This window comes from Ciconia boyciana, chromosome 8 (genome assembly GCF_034638445.1).
Source record: "Ciconia boyciana chromosome 8, ASM3463844v1, whole genome shotgun sequence".
NCBI classification, from domain to species: domain Eukaryota; kingdom Metazoa; phylum Chordata; class Aves; order Ciconiiformes; family Ciconiidae; genus Ciconia; species Ciconia boyciana.
Genome location: NC_132941.1, coordinates 57,900,891 through 57,918,461, shown reverse-complemented (window position 1 = coordinate 57,918,461; position 17,571 = coordinate 57,900,891). Strand labels below are relative to the sequence as shown.

The window sequence follows — 17,571 nt, the reverse complement described above, 5'->3', positions numbered from 1 at the left end:
GAAAAATATCACCACAAAAAATAATTAAACGAGTTCCATCTCTTAAGGAAGATTAACTCATTTTTACAAAAATAAAGGTCATCGTCATCCTGTATGGTAATTAAGGGTTTGTAGGCAGCACTTACAAAAGCAGTTTATGCTAAAGCAACTTTAAGGAATGCTTCACTTCTATCAGGATGGATCCATATCTTATAAATTTATCAACTAAATAACATTTGGTTCACAAGAACATCACCAGTGTTGCTGGAGACCAAACAATTGTATCCTGAATTTAAGAGTGCTTACAGTTATATCTACTTATTTTTCTCATGGACAAGCATGAAAGAATTGTGTTTGCAGCTCGGTAGACTGTTTTCCATTAAAATGCCACAGAGGTTGCAGCAGTCCTTCCAGAAGCTGACTGATACAATTCCTTACAGTGTAATGAGCTCAGGTATCAGTGAAAACAACAACAACAACAACAAAAGAGGTGATGTTAATGCTTTCATTTGAGATCAGGCATCTCTTGAATGGCTTTATAAATGGTTATATTACTTGGAATGCTCTTACAAGCTTTGTTTAACATTTCTCTCACTTTTGTTTCTAGGAGTATTATCACTTCCAGTTTCCACTGAAATTGGGACATCAGAAGTATTCTAGAACAGACACTTAAAAAAAATAAATAATGAAAGTAGAAAATTTGAGAAAAAAGTAATTAAGCTCAAGCAAAACCAACAAAGACCCAAATTCAGTAAAGCATCAGCATTTGTGTTCAACAGCTTAACTTTTTTCACATAACAGATTGTGATTTAGGAATAAAATTCTTGAAATTAAGCTTATGCTTAACTGCTTTGCTGAACTGGGACCTTATTTATAACAAATGTATGTATTGAACATCACTCTGCATAGACATTTACATGTTCTAAACTATGTGTCAGGTATGTTACATTAATGAAGCTTCTAATATGGACTGACTGCAATACATACCACTAAAAATTATTTGCTACTTTCAAGGTATATTTCTAAAGAACAAAAATGAAAGAAGTGTCATTTTTTTAAACTTTATCCTACTATGCTACTTTGACCTGAAAACACTTTGGGACTAAATTCAGCAAAAAAAAAAGGAGGTGAGGAAGTAAAACATGCTTTTGTTTGCCAGATAAATGCAAATACTGAATACAGGTTTTACCTGCCAAAATATTTCCCCAGTTCCAGAACTGCTCTCTCCAGCTGAACCTGTACTGGAAGCTTTTACAGCAGGACCCTCTTCACTGTTGTGACAAGAATGAATTTAGCCCATTAACTGTGACGCTGTTCTAATTAACCTGCTAACTTAAAAGGCCTTTCAACATCCAGGTTCCGTAAATATTAAAAAAAAAAAGACCTCAAAAGGCATGGATTCAGAGCAGAATCTGATTCTAGGTACAGTCATGTAAATCCAGAAAAATTCTAGTGTAAATCAGTCCATATTTGTGTATGAGCAATCACATCTGAAATGGGCATTAGCTGTGCAAATGGGATAGTAAGAAAGACAAACAAAGAAATACAATGTAAACACAAGGAGCTAAATTCTACCTTGCCTGCTACGCTACTACATTTATAGGAGGGGCAAGAGGTACTACACACCTCTGCGAAGAGCAGGACAGGTCTCTCATCCAAGTCATGCAGTGTGACTTGAAGGCTGAAGCACAGCCACCTGAACCTGCCAGTGCATATGTGGCAGTGAGCAGCAAGAACTGTCTGAAGTGCAGGCTGCCATCACGCTAGAGAAACAGAAGCAAAGCACGCTGAAGTCCGAATGGGCACTCCACTTTCAATGCAAATGCCTGCCCTGGCTGATAGTATCCATATTGAAAAAGAGTCACCGAGAGACATTTCTGCATCCCAGCACTATGAAAAGCAGGCGTAAATTTTGGTCCTATATATGGTATCATCATTTTAACTGAATTGGCATCAGTCATTCTTTTGCTGGGCACTACTGCTATGGTTAGATAAGCAATAAAAACATTAAAAATGACAGAATGTTTATGCTGCCAATTTTCAAGGCACAAAAAATTCTTAAACCAATTCAGGTTAAATACCAATTTAAAAGAAATTAAAAATACTGTTTCAGCAACAACTGCTAATGACCTATAATTAACTTCCCTGGAAAGGTGACATGAGTCAAGCAACTAGAGTTCACATGGAAAAACCTAAAGCAAATCTAGTTACACAGATAACCTGAAGAGCCATCACTTGGAATGACAGAGACAAACATGCTAGAAACATGTACACTTCAGATATATTTGTTATGGATGTGATGCTGAATCAGGATTAATTCCATTAGTATTGATTTTATACTGATATATCTCTTGGAGTAATCCATTGGGGAATCAAGCTCAGTGTTGTCTTTAAGATTCACCAAAACAACAATGATCCCTCATTAATATATCCCACTATATATTGGTGGATTTTTGGAACCTCTCTTCATTTTTAATAACATACATTGCAACTATAGTTGTGATTTCCTTTCACGTATCCTACTAAAAAGAAAAAGAATTAAGACATAAAAATGTTATAAAATTAATTTGCTTTTTAAAAGTAATATGGTCACAAAAAGCGAATTGGCGCCTGTGAGCCCCAGAACATACAACAGACCCAAGTCTCTAAACATTGTCATTATAACAGAATAACCAAGGTCTGATGTCTGTGGTTCTTCATGCAGCTTTTGCAGCTCTTCACACAGTGGCTAGAAATGCTATATATTGGTTTCTCCCAAAACACCTTCGATCATATTCTAGGTCCATTTGAATCCCTCTCTCTTGCAATGTCAACATCTGGCAAAAGTAATTTGTCTTCCAATTCTGCCAAATGTCAACTGGCGCTTTGCCAGGAGGCACCACCTCTTCTTATCCGGGTGTTGTCAATAGTCTTTTTGACTGAAACAGGCTAGGTGGTTTTACAGCCTGGCTACTCATCAAGGCTGCTTATGGTGTAGATGAGGCATGATACTTCACAAATGCAATTGCTGCCAGCTCTTTGCAGAATTCTTCCAGCACAATCACGCCCTCTAGTAACGTCATGTGGTCAATGCTGAGAAAGAGAAAAAAAATCAGCAGAGAATCAGGGCTGGCACACACAAAAACCAGCCGTGGGTCTTGGAGAATATGCAATGTATTTACTCACATGGGTCCTTCCGGCTCCAAGCCCAGCAGGCGTTTTCTGACCAGCAGAAGTTTGGGAGTGAAATCTGGGATCCGCTGGATTCTAACCATGAGGTCCCCAACGACCTGTAAAGCACAATGCCATCAACACACAAAATGAACACCTTTGCAGAATGCCTGGCAGCAAGGTTACATGACAGCCTTCAGTGCCTGGGACACAGACCCACTTCAGCATCCTCACAGCCTCACAAAACAACATGCAGATTACCTGCTCTGCCCCCAAAAAGGGTGAGTGGGCGCAGAAGGTAAAATGATACAAAAGGACAGGAACTCTGGAGCCTTAGTTGCAGTTGCCACAAATGGCATTACTTAATTATGTCAATGATTAATTTGTCTTAGTAAATGTTGACGCAGGCAATTGACCAGTAAATTCCTGGGTTTAGGGAAAGCACAAGGGGAGAAAGTGAAGATTGTATTTTGAAATGGGGAAGGCTGCTGGGAAAAAGGGAGCTAAGCCCTCCATTAGTATTGGTTAAGCACCATTAATAGGCTCCTGACCAGCTTAATAACAGCTGGTGCGTGGGGTGGGCGAGGGATCTCTGACTGAGAAGACTGCAGTGTGACAGGCACCCAGCCAGCACTTCTAGGATGCAGGTCTGGCATGAAGAGATGGAATCAGAGAGGGAAAGGAAGGGGACTTTCGAAAAATCCAGGACTTCATTGTCAAGAACAGCCTTCATCAGAAAAAAAAAGAGGATGAGCAGAGATATACATCCAGGCACAGGGTATTCAGGAGTGTCCTTTGCTTGTGTGCAAATCAAAGCCATCTCTTTCCCATCCAGGTGCAAACCTGTACTTGGCCTGTTCTTACAGCACTACCTGACCTTGCCTGCAGGTGACAACAATGTCACCTAGTCCGGTTTAAAGCAACATCATTGCTAGAGGTGATGTTTTGATCTATACAATGAAACTAAGTGAACAAACAATTTTGAAGACATGAGGACACAGAAATGCATTTTCCAATGTTTTTGGTAGAAAATCCAAAATCTTCATTCAAATCAAGAGCATAAGTATCTACTTTCAGTGAGAAGCCATTTGCCAACTTAAACTAGCCAGCAACTACTACCGCTAACTACAAAGTTACTAAATATATCACTGCTGTATAGCCGTATGTAAATATTAACTGTGTGTTTACTCACCCTGACAATAACAGAGAAGAGAGACCTGCAGCCAGAAGCTAGGTTTACATAAGGATCCAAAAGGTATTCATGTATATGAGGATGGGGAAACAAGGACAGTTTGGACAACACTGACGTAACTTGTAAATTTACATCGTAGGGCTGCAAAAAAAGAAAAACACAGTGCTTAGTTATTTTCATGCTGGCTTCTTTTCATCCAGCCAGTGTCTATTTAACTAATGGAACCTTATATACAGGGTTATGAATAAATAAAGATTAAAAGTTATATTAGAAGACAGGCCCAAAACCTCTGCTTTCCACAACAGGAGTGATGTGAATATGACTGTTAGGTATTAGATGTTATTATCTGTATAACTGCTACAACCACTTGAAGCTTTTGCACACTTGTTTATTGTAGGATAAGTCCTCTTCCTGTAAAACATTTCTTCAGCTCAGTAGCTAAACAAATAGCATAGAATCAGCCTAGATTAAACATCTGCTTGCTTCTCCTGGATAACTGTAAAGTATATGAGCTCAGGAAATTGAGAGAGACAAATCTATGTTTAAGGCTAATATGGTATTTCTCTTCTACTTTCTTTTCTCTTCGAAAGAACCGTTCCAGAAGGCCTGGTCATCTTGTGGCAGCATGCTACGGGAGATGAGACAGTCCTAGGCTGGGAAAGCAGCATGAAATTCTGAGCTTCTTCTCTACCTCCTTTCCCCAAATCAACTAAATGGGAGAGGCAACACTGTCAGATGCTGGAAGATGCTAAAAAGTCATAAGGAAAAAAATAGTATCTAACTTTCTAGGAAAAAAACAGTCCCTAGCTTAAAGGATTTTACCATTCCAGTGAGAAATTAATTTCCATAAAATGCAAGTTTCTTTATGTTCCAAGTACTTTTTTTTCCATCTTTGATTTTCTCATCACAGTGAAAACAAGCTGACATTTTATTTCAGCTCAAAATTTGCGAACTAGTGGAATTTCCTTCCATCTGCTCAGTGGTGGAACAGACTACATTGACAAAAGATGGACAGACATTCCCTTGGTACACCCCTATGCCAGTCTGAAGATGTTACCAACACCCAGATGGTTTAACTTAACCTTGTTGATTATACCTGAAGTGGATTACAGGGCCCTCACTCAATCTCTTTGACTGCATATTGGCAGTAACATCCTCAGTGGCATAGCCACATCTAGAAGAGGATGATTTCATGGCCTCAAATTATCATCTTTATGCTCTCAAGTTAGCATCCCACTGAAGAATCAGAGAACAGATTCCTCCCTTTTCCAGACTGTAAGATTTGGAAGAATTCAGCATCAAATTAAGATAGATATATTTAGATATGTCTACATGTCTAAGCTCACATTAGCCTACTCAACAGAGATCTGACACTTGATACACTTGCCCACACACAAACATCTCGTGCCATCTCAGATGCTCAAGAGTATCGGCTGGTCTCTTGACGGTTCCACAGAGGGTGGATCCTGCAAGATCTGTGTTGTAACCGCAAGCTTGTGGGAATATCTTGGGCATCACAAAAATGGCAACAGATACCTCAGTTCAGGGAACTGAGTTGAGCTTTCAGTCAATACAGTCAAGGAAGCCGAGATGGTGATTCACTTCACACTAAAAGACACACCTACTTGCTTTTCAGTCTCACAGCTCCAGAGAATACCGCGGCTCTTCTGACAAAATTTCTACTGATTAGATGTGGACACCTAACTAATATTTAGGTACGTTATTCCTGAATTCATTACCACACACTGTTGCATTGCAAAGGGAATTGTCTTAAGATTTTTTGAAGTGAAAGCACATATTTCTCCCAGTCAGTAGCAGTTATTTCTGTACCTGATATTCCAGCACTAGATTCATCCCAATCTTCTAACAAATGAAGCTTTCAGGCCCTGGACCGGAGATGTTATAGGTAAAAGAGATCACTACATTGTGGAAAAGTTACTCTGCAGACATACACAAATTCCTTCCATAAATCCATTCCACTGTCTACCTAGCCGAACCGTAGGAGAAGGTCTTTAGAGTTGTCTGAGTCAGTCAATTCATTAGGAAGCTTTGAGGCCCTGAGCATTATCTGGTGTTTACAAGAAGAGAAGGAAACCAAGTAGCAACACGTGCTACATTGTTCAGACAGATTGATGTTGTGATTTGAACTAATTGAGAGCATTAAGGAGAGCTGCTTCTTCCCACAGAGCTTTTATTTCCGTCCATATGTCAGCAGACTCAGTAAGACAGCCTTATATCAGATAACATGCTAAAAAAATTCTCTGTAACTAAAAAGGTTAAAACCAGAAAAATTTGCAGTTCAGGAGATTCTTACAAAATTCTTAGGAAATGGTCAGTTCCATAGAAATGTATAATATTAACAGGAGGAAGGAGGTACTGGCTAGCAGATGAGGTACTGGATTTGAACAGCCTTGAAACAAGTTACTTCACTTGTGTGCCTCAGCTATCTTCTGTCAGAAACCAGGTCAATGATACCTACCACCTCTGCAAAGTTTTCTCATACCTATTGATAAAAGCTGATAAAAATACAACAACTACCTATAGTATTGTGGCAAAGTAAAAAAGACATTGAACACAATCTGTAAGTAGTACTGTGTCCCCACTAAAGGCTCTTCAACATTTTTCACTTTGTCTGGACATTAGCACCCGTTATGTCAAATTTGTTATTGATAGGACCCAGGTTTTGTTGGTTTGGGTTTTGGTTTTTTTTCTACGTGATTTATGTGTTTCACTGTAAATAACCCCTAGGAATTTCAGTTTGGTTTTTAGGACAGGGTTTTGGGATGATGTAATAAGAATTTACGCCTTCAGTCTGATTCAGGTAGTTCATTTTAATTCTTCTGGAGTCAAGAACCATTTTTGACACCACAGATCGTAACACTTTGCTTGACTAACACAAACGTGTGTCATGCTGACAGGTAGTATATCAAAATGGGCACTGTGCTTCCATGCCAGATGCTACTTTTGTTGTAGTCGTACGTATCTGACACTCAGGTGTTTCTCGGGGGATATAACTTGGGATCTTTACTTTTTGTAATTTATGCATCATTGCTCAGAGAATGACAAGAGAAGACTGTTTTTCCTAAAAGCTGGTGATGCCCAGTTTTCTTCATGACTCTCATCTATAACCATTTCACCTAGTGAAGTGTGCAGAACGTTTACTGGAAGAAAAACCCTGAGAATACACAATATAGTATTGTGTATTTTGGAAGTATTTGGCTTTCTTTTCTGACTTCTGAATTATAAAAGTTGGTACTCTCAAACATCCTTCTCCCCTGAACACTCACAGAGCTGACCTAGAGGCTACTACTGGCTTCCTGACATGTTTCCTATGCATTTATATGTTCAAATGGCTCTTCCTGCTTATGACCAGGAAATCTGGCACTACCACAGCTAATTGTTTATTCTGTAGATAGCTCCACATGCAAAACAGAAAAGAATTGTACAAACTTCTGAAACTGGTACTACTGCATCTGTAGCAACTCCAGCTGGTATTACATGGAGGGTAATCTAGACTTTCAGGGCTTGTTTTCACTGGCAAGAACAGTTACCTTCTTGATCTAAAGCAGCAACATTGACTTGACTAACTTAAGTCCAGAGTTTAGAGAATGCAAAGAAACATTAAGTTTTCACACAGGGCAACCTCCTTTTCACCTCCCTGAGCCTTCACTTCACTTCTCCCCAGAAAGACTAGGTCATGCAGGCTGGCTAAATACAGAAACAAACAGACATTGGGAAAATTCACGTTCTTTAAATTCGTTTGTACTAATCCGGGTCTGACATGTCACACCTCCTCTTCAGAACAAGGATCCAGTCAGATCATATCTCATTTGTTTGCCCTTGGCAGCTATACTTTTATTATTTGAAGATAATCAAACAGGAGAAAAAACTACTTTACATTGCAGATGGAAAAGGATACTTTCTAGAAACTTTCCATGCACTGATGTTTTTTCTAACTGTGAAAAAATGGGGGAAATGCTAGCAGTGATACAGTAAGTTCTTTTCATCTTACACAGTGCCATAAACTGCTTGCAGAACACGACTTCAGATTGAAGTTCACTGAAATGTAGCAGAAAGGAGCTGTACAGTATTTTATGTACTGAAAAATGTACATGCTTTCTAAGTGTAAATGCTAGAAAATGAAAACAGAATCAGTGATGCTAGTACTGAAGGATTCCTAAGATACTATCTTACCCTCTTCTTTTACTTAAAGGATATTCTTGCCTTACTCTTTAATTTAAATTACACTTCTGGTCAAGAAAACATTTGGTACACAAAAAAGTGGGTAACAAAGATAAGAGTTTTTGTTCTCTACTTTTGTGGAGAATGCTGATCAGTACAACATCCTGCAATCTACAGAGACCTGCACCAAGGACGTGGGACATTACACAATAATATGATGCTATAATAGACATCTGAGTGATGGGAATCCATCGGACCTTGGGGATCAGCCCTTTAGTAGTGATGACAGCATCAGAAATGGAATTCATAACCTGCTTTTCCTTACCTGATCAAGAATCCTACCCATTCTTTCAAACAGGACTTTCAAGAAGTGTCCTTCAAAAAATGATGCTTCTAAATTGCACTTTTCCAAAGATCTGGGAGATCCAGGCCACTCCCACCGTAAGCAGATGACACAGTAATCTCGGAACTAGAAAAAAGTAGTGAGGAAAACAGATTCAAACCTCCATGGAAACCAATTATTTCCTTTTAATAGTCCATACGCCTTAAAACCATAATCTGTAGCTACATGAAAAATCTAAGCCCAAAAAGTACAGTCATTCTAAAATAAACATGATGGGTTTCTATGCAGGCACCTCATTTTCTTTTGACATTCATGCTATTAGGGTAGTTTCAAAAACACAATGAGTGGAGAACAGAGCTCCCAAAAAGCAGCTGGGGCCAAAACACAAAGCAAAGCCAACAACACACATCCTGATCAGGGTTCTTCTAAAGCAGGATTTGCTTTCTTCTAAAGCATATACATTCTTGTTGTCAGAATGTTACCACACATTACTGTAATATGCGTAGCTTATCTTGCTATCCAAACTATACTGCTCCCTAATTCCCAGGACAGGAAAGGCACGTGTATATGCAGGAGACAAAAATGAAAAAAGTACTTCATGGCTTCCTCTTCCCTCTCTTTGTTTCCTATCACCCATAACAGTCTTTCTCAACCTCTGCCTCTGCCTGTGATTTGCTGTGGGCTGCCTGATGTCTCCCTTTTAAGGAATTATACCTTGAAAGGAGCACAGGTTATAGCAGTGAAAATAAGGAACACAGGAATAAACAGTAGCAAAAGAGAGACAAAACAAACTCAGAAATTCTTCACTGCATGTAGCTTACCTGCTTGTGCAGGCTTCCAGGAATAGAAATACGGAAGCAGAACAGCTATTTGGATGTAATAACAGCAATAGGCAGGGCTATTCTTAGGGGGGAAATATTTTAAGAGTAGCCATATCATTGTCAGGAAGTGACAGAAACCAATTCTGTTCTCTAATAACTCCCAGAATACTCTTTTTCCCAAGGCATGAGAGAAATACAAAGATGATATGTGTTTTCTGGCATCCAAGAATAGAATCTAGGGGAATTTTACATAAATCTTTGTTTCCTTATTCTCTATTTTCTATTCCCTTTCTTTTCAGGAGAGACTACAGATAAAACAATATAATAAATACAGAAATCCAAGCTTCCCATCTTAAACTGCTGATATCATAATTCAGAGGTTATGAATTTTTTGAAGTACCTACTAAATATAGCACTCTCAGTTACTCTACTCCTTTGCATAAATTCTTCTATTCTAGAAGATTCACAGGGCTTCAATAAGAAAGCTGCAAATAAACAGTGATTGTCCTCTGACCAAGGAAACTTCAGATTATGTTTGTAAAAACAAAACCCGCACTTATTTCAAAACAGTAAATCATAAAGCTTTCCCTACCTACCAAAACTCCCAACTTCAAACCTGAATGCCTTAGGCTGCGCATTCCCTGTGATGAGCCTTTATTTTTAAAGTCCCAGATTGCGTAACTCCTATGCAGCATTTTAATTTCCCTTTAGTCCTTTCAAACAGCTTGGCAGGCAATTCTCCAAGAGAATGCAGATAAATGCAAAACCAAATTAAGAATCTATCTGCAGTTCAGATTTTCTCTCAGTGTATTTGTTATATGAATATTAATGCATTTAATGTCATCCATTATTCCCACTAGAATAATACAAGGTGGATTCACTGTCAAAAGATCTCCAAAGGTAAGTTTTCATTAGAAAATAAAAATTGAATTTTCCCATCTTCCATTACCAAAAGATGCATTTAGTAGGACTATTTATAAAACCATTTGTATATTCTCATAAGCATTTCAAATTCTCAAGGACTAAGGAAGACTTCACTGACTTACTTGTCTGTGGGCATCTCTGAGGTAAGTATCATAACCTGTACCCTCCACATGGTATGATGACTTAGCTTCATCAGGTACAAGACAGAGAAAACTAACAAGAAAAAAAGCACATTAATTAATATCTATACTCCACAAAGCGCCAGATCAATACTTTCTCATAATCTGCAACAGTGTATACAGTACTGAATTGTCTGGCCAATTAATCCACAGAATCTACCACAACTGTATGTGGAGAACAGAGAATACAAAACCTACTTAGGCACATCTATTCTAACTACTGTTTGTCATAACAAGATATGTACTTCAGAACTTTTGTATCTAGCACTAGAGGTAAAAACCTCAGTAGAAGCATTTTTGGAGAATTAGCAGACAGAATGGACATGAAAAGGAATATTCATAACCAGGCCAAGTATTTGCTAAAGGTCAGACTCCATCTTATTAGAGCATATGGAAAATTTACTGGGGAATAAATGAGCCAAAAGAGAAGGAGAATTACAGTTAAAGTTCTTCTTAACCTACTGCATAGGCAGTTTTATTTACCATAGTTTGTTGTGGTAAAAAATTAACATCTAAGAACATATAGGAATATTTGCATATAAATGTCCTAGTTACAAATACCATTACCTTTGCCAGGTATGTAGTGCAAATACTGTATGTCCTTATTACTTCACCAATACCTGACCTAAAAAGCATCAGGAAACTCTGAATCTTATTAGAGAGGAACTGTCTTTAAAAAATAAACATAAAAACCTAAAATTTCTGGACAGCAAAATAAAACTCAGTCTTTGGACCCTGTTTCCAAATTTCAGCTTTCTGCACACCCCAAGAACTGCTGGAGGCTCCTGTAAGATTTATATGCAGAAATATGTAGCAACTGACTTTTCGTATGGAGTCCATCTTATCTGAAAAAATACAAATTTGCAAAACACTGCAAATCTTGAAAACATTTCTATTCACTGATGGAGACTACACAAGGTGAATTTAGGAGAGTGTTCTTTGCATCTTTGCTCCAAACCATGTCCACCATAAACTATATATAGTGGTACTGGGGGAAAGAGGGCAAGAAGCAACTACGCCATTCTATGCTGACTGTCCTCAGGCTGTTTGCTTCCTTTGGCTAACACCTTTGATTATTTCTGGATAAGTAGATAGGTCAGCACTGAAATACCAGTGCTGCTTTGCTACTGTGTATTAACAGAGCAAACAGCATTTGTCCTAATATTAGTTGCTAAGAGAATTACCATCACTAAGTTGCTTAGAGCAGAGCCTGTCCTCTTTGTGATATCCAATTTGCAGTATGTCTAACATGCATGCACAGAGGTACGTTACAGGTGACAGAGATGCCCCTTGATTTTCAGGGAACAGAAAGTTATCTCTAGCATGGCAATTATTTACTTTTATATATGTGATTAAGGAACTTTAGGAAGTTTGAGGGTTTTTTTCCCCTAAAATGTTTATGGCAAGACTCCCCAAACTTCTCCAGGAAGGTCAAGTCCTGTAACAGCAGTTTAAGTATAGCAAATATTTTTGAGAAAAGAAAGTTTTATAATCAATAAGGCTTTCATAATGAATTCTGAGTATTCAGCTAGACTATTAGCTGTAAAGTTCTTCTATTTTTCTCATTTATGTTGAATTATTTTTACTTATTGTAAGTTCTAATCTTTCAGGAGTAGCTTTCTGATAAAATGCCACATAATTTCCTTCTGTGGAGTCATTTTACCAGCTGGCACAGACCAACATCCATTACAGAGTACATTTGATTTGCACAGTATGTGCAGACACCCACACATTCAGAGATTTCTTTAAGTGTTTGTTTCAACTCACCTATTTACAATTTTATGAACTTCAGTCTTCCCATCATTTTTTGGATGTTCTGGACTGACAGGTGGAGAAGCACTGAGCCACTCTTGAGTTGCCAATGTGTTATCCGGAGACAGATCAGTAAATAACGGATCTTCCTCTAGGTCTCTGTGAGATTATATTAGACAAAAACATAATCAGTCACAGAATGTTATGGAAGGCAGGAAAATCTCTGGGTCAAAAGGCATGCTTTCTATTTTTCTTCTCTGAACAACCAGGAAGTTGTTCATCCCAACAAACTTTGTTTTGAAGAAAAATCATAACTCCTTGATCTGAACAACAGAGTAGACATTTTTGACTAGTACAAAATCACTGGATTAAATTACTTAAACTCTTTAGCCACACTTTTTACATGAGAGAGAGTTACACTCCAGGAAATCATTAGATTATTTTAGATGACTCAGAAATACCTAAATTAAGATGCCCAAAATAGCTGGTGTGACTAGTCCTTACCCCTCCATCAGTAAAAAAAGTTATGTAGGGTTATTAAGAGTTAGGTAGGGTATTTAAAAGGTTTTTATGTAAAGTGTTCCAGAAAAGTTCTTCCATCAAAAAATTATTCAAGAACATAAATGTAAGCAAGACACCTAAGTGATTGACTTCAAGAAAAATCTCATTGAAAACAATACAAATATGCATAGACTTAAGCTAGGTAGATGCGTAAGTAAATTGATATATGAAGACCTTTGAGTGCCTATTGTTCTGGAAAGCAGCTTTTGATAATTTTAGCTTTTCTGTTACTGTTCTAAAAATTTCCATAAGTTGCTGATATAACAATTTCTGCATCACTTTATGGATACAGATTAATACACAGAGCGTTCAAAGTGCTATCTGTGCTCACTTACTGAAAAAAACCCTGTTTTGTTCTAAAAATAAGGATCCGAGTAGCTGTTGTGAAAACTTCCCTTAAAAAAGAAACTTACACTGCTCCTGCAATCTGTCCATTCTCTACCACATCTTTATCTTCTTGACAGAGAGGCTTGTATTCCATATAGTTTCTTTCTTCTAAATTTCTCAGAACCAAATTATAAAGAATGTGCTCATTGGGTTTTTGCAAAAGGTGTTCAAACATTCGTAAAGTCATTATGCTGATCTGCAACATAAAAAGTAAAAATTCAATAAACTGATCTGCTGCTGCCTTATGCTTTTTACCTTTTATCTGGTTTGTACATCCTAGAACATTGCAATTACTTATTTACATTATGGAAGGAAGCAAAAATCCTAAGAAAAATTACTAAGTTGTTATGCTGAATGTGGTATAAACATGGATGAAGAGTTCACACACATCTGAAAATCTGTATGTGGATGTATTTTTTTCCTGTAAAACAAAAATTGTTCTAAAATCTGCCAAAGTAACAATACAAAGAACATCCAGAGAACTTACAACTTAGCTTTCCATATTACAATCAGATCCATGCTGGAAGATGGTTATCATTGTGCAAGTGAGACACAGAACAGGACTTAAAGTTAGTAATACCCAGAATAAAACAAAGTAATACTAGGATATTGTGACTAGAACTATAGGCTAAGATTTTTACATGGAGATATTATGTAGGTTTTTAAAAGGAGACTGACTTTGAGCAATACAGAGACAGTTTTTAAAGACAGCTTTAGAGTGCTTAGCTCTGCGAAGATCAACTGATTTATACAAATAACTGGTTTTGACAGGGTGAGCAGGTAACCATACTGAAAAAAATGGGTATGTGAAGGCATAGATCTGTATTTCAGGCAAGCTTGGTTTTTATTTGAAAAAGTAGAGGGTGGAGGTGGCTTCATGGAAAAAATGAAACAAGCAGCTCCTGAAGAGGGATTTTACTGAAGCCAATTATTTTAACAACGTTTACTGCGTGTAAAGTGCTTCAAGTTATTATATAATCTTTTAATTGGCATTCTGTGTATTCTCTGACCACAGTTACTTTATATAAAAAATAATAAGTTTTTAACTATGCCTTATGTGATAACATGACACAAGTGACACAACACGGAAAATAACAGCAGTGTAACATATAACAAAGCATGAATTAAAATGCAATTACAGAAACTGATTCTGCCCTATCTTACAGATGAGCAAGCCCAACTAGATATGTATAGGGGGCAAGCAAATTTAGCAAAGAATCTTATTAATGGGAACAATGTGCTAGCTGGAGAAAACAGCTTGACTTTCATTTTCTAAAGGGAATTTGTAGGACTGGCAGTCAGAACTCTTTTCCTTGGCAAAAAAAGTTAGCTGACACAAATATGAAAAGACCTCACAATTGTGTTTTTACAGACTCTACGCAAGACAGAACTGGCGAGCAGACATTATTATATCATTACCACTTCTCACCTCATCGGAAATATGATCACAGTGTTCAATTAACCTGTGTCGCAATGGATGTCTGTTGATGTCTGTCAAACTTTCTGGCTCTCTGTTTTCTCCAAGTATAAAATAAACTGTTTCCTGCAGCAGGACATCTGAAGTCACCTGACGCACAATGCGATGCAATAGTGCAGTTGATGTGAGGATTCCGATCTCTGAACTGAACAAAAAACTTCATGTCAGATATGTAGTGGATTTCAGCTGAAAAAAATAGCTTGATTCAGATTCTGTTCTGCTGTGTCTTGTAGGATGCTACTCACGTTTGCATCAGCTGGGGTTCCATAACGTCAATGAAAAATCGTTCCCGCACGGCTTTTGCCATAGCAACAGCAGCAGTCTGAAACAAAAGTACAAAATGGTATGTCTCAAACTCAAAAGCTAAGAAACAGGAACTACTTATTTGCTGAATATATTTGTCTCATCTGTAAACATTTGAAACCTTTTGTGCTTCTTTGATGAGTTGATCGCAGTAGTCAAACCATGAAAGAAACGAAATCAACGCTCTTTTCCCTGGAAAAGCAGATGCATCTTCTTTGTGGCTATAGGAATCCAAACTAGAGAACACAGGGAAAAATACTTAGTTAGTCTACAAGTAATTAAAGAATCTTGGACTTTATTCTTACTGAACTTAACAGAATAATTAATGATCTACTTGCAGTGAAGTGAACATTAAAATAGCTTTTCTGCCGGTCTCTACTAATCTGGCAGTGCTATTATTGCACAGGTTTTCAGTGGCATGCTAAAGGATACATAGTATGTACAGCAGAAGAACTCTGTTTGGTTTAGTATTTCTTGAGTCAGAAGGGAAAACTGATCACCTAGCCTGTTCTCCCAGGAAACACAGACCACAGAAGCTGAATCAATAACTCCTGTAGTCAGAGAACCATAAAATGAAGGCAATTGTTCTTCTCTACTCTGTAAGCGACCTCTATGTGAAACCAAAACCAGTGTATACCTGAACTAGATTCTATCTTTCAGAAAAAAACATGTATCCCAATTTAAAGGCTCTGTGGAATAACAAATTCACCATTTTCTTCTGTAAAGCAGTCCAATAATTATTTATCCCACTACTCAAAGTTGTGGGTTTTTTCCCTTCTAACTTCAAACTCCAACCACCAGAAATTTTGGTAGTTATTTTGCATATACCTACTTTTTGTCTCAGTACTAATAGATCACAAGCAATTCATAATGATGAAGGCAGAGTGAGGAAGAGAAATGTTTTGAGAATCTAACATGCAAGCAGTTAGGATAACAGGCATGTATCTTTTGCTTCATGCTGATGAGTTATGCAGTAATTCTTTTTTACTGCAAAAATTTTGCAACAACAGCCTGTTATCAAAGACACCCTTCCTGCCCCCTGCAGCAGTGTACAGTGAAAAGTTTATGTTTCCTAAATCCTTAACATCTGAACAAGAAAATAATTTGGACCTGATACTGCAGTTACACCACTACAAATTGCTAACGTAATTCAGTGGAAAAACTTGCCCCCTGAGGAATCTCTGCAAGGGACTGGCAGACAAACCTGGCCCCATGTCAGAAATCACGCGTACATTGGATGCCCCAAGTCATACCACTATGCTGCAGCTGGGATCTCAGGTCTGCTCTTGAGACTTTAGCATGGGGGTGTGAATATTTTAAACATCTTATCTACCTATAGAAAATTAGTTTCAGGGAGGGGTGTAAAGTCACCTTGGGTATTAAATACAAAAATAAAATTCTTACCCCCAGTTAATTGCCTCCACTGTTTCAATGTCTAAGGGATCCAGTGACTGAGGCAGGGCTTTGTAGAGGGTGGCCAGCCTGTCTGTCAACAATTCACATAAACAAGTGCTTTGAGTCAGGCACTTGGCAGCTGCTGGTTCTGGCAAACTCACCAAAAGCATGAGGCCTTCACAGGCCTTCACTGCTATCCGGCCGTCCTGGCAGAAGGGCATGGAAGAATTAATCAGAGGGTGAATGAAGCTCACTTGATATCAAGAAGCAAACATCTCCCAAATAAAACCTCTCAATTCCCCCACAGTGAGTGAATGCATTTATTTTTGTTGCCTTTCCAGTGATTACAATTTATTTCTACTGAATTTGGGTAGTACAAAATAAAAAAATCTCACCTGAATCCATGTCAAATACTAAGAATGCAACTGCAACCTTCAGGTGGACAGAACTAGTGCGGCAGGTCAGCTTAAGACCAAGATACTAGACAATGTAAACTATCACCTAACAATAACAAGGTACATCAGTAGATTCGGTTTTCTGCTCTCAACACTGCTGTAGCAATTATAGACTTACTCAACCCTCATCTAAGTTTTCTGAAAGAATCCAAGTATGAATTTGAGGATGGAGCTGGGTAAGACATACAGCAGTTGTTTTTAAAAGAAATCAAACCCCTAGAGATAGCTCAGTCCCTTGACAAAAAAAGTGGGTTTGGTTAAGTCAGTACAATTGAAAGCAGTTTTTAAAATATTCTCCTGTGGTATACCTAACCTAATGATTACCTATGTAGCTTGTCTGTGCAACATGCAGCATCCTATACAAATTGCTCAAAAAACTCCTACATTACCATCAACAAACTTAATATTAATTCTCTAAAATAATATCTTTATTTTAATCTGAATTGGCAAAGCAAATTGCCAATTTCCAAA

At 37.8% G+C, this 17,571-nt stretch overlaps 1 protein-coding gene across 1 annotated transcript in view; it reads right to left on the bottom strand.

Moving 5' to 3' along the window:
• Positions 1–470: 470 nt before the first annotated feature.
• FHIP2A (FHF complex subunit HOOK interacting protein 2A) overlaps positions 471–17,571 on the bottom strand; it is a 35,121-nt gene continuing 18,020 nt past the window's right edge. The window contains exons 7-17 of the mRNA XM_072869775.1: positions 16,655–16,851; positions 15,372–15,486; positions 15,193–15,269; positions 14,900–15,092; positions 13,497–13,666; positions 12,538–12,681; positions 10,714–10,804; positions 8,829–8,972; positions 4,322–4,462; positions 3,145–3,248; positions 471–3,051 (exon numbers count right to left, since the gene is read on the bottom strand). Of these exons, the coding sequence (XP_072725876.1) occupies positions 2,946–3,051; positions 3,145–3,248; positions 4,322–4,462; positions 8,829–8,972; positions 10,714–10,804; positions 12,538–12,681; positions 13,497–13,666; positions 14,900–15,092; positions 15,193–15,269; positions 15,372–15,486; positions 16,655–16,851 (1,482 nt within the window). The 3' untranslated portion in view covers positions 471–2,945. The remainder of the gene's footprint in view (positions 3,052–3,144; positions 3,249–4,321; positions 4,463–8,828; positions 8,973–10,713; positions 10,805–12,537; positions 12,682–13,496; positions 13,667–14,899; positions 15,093–15,192; positions 15,270–15,371; positions 15,487–16,654; positions 16,852–17,571) is intronic.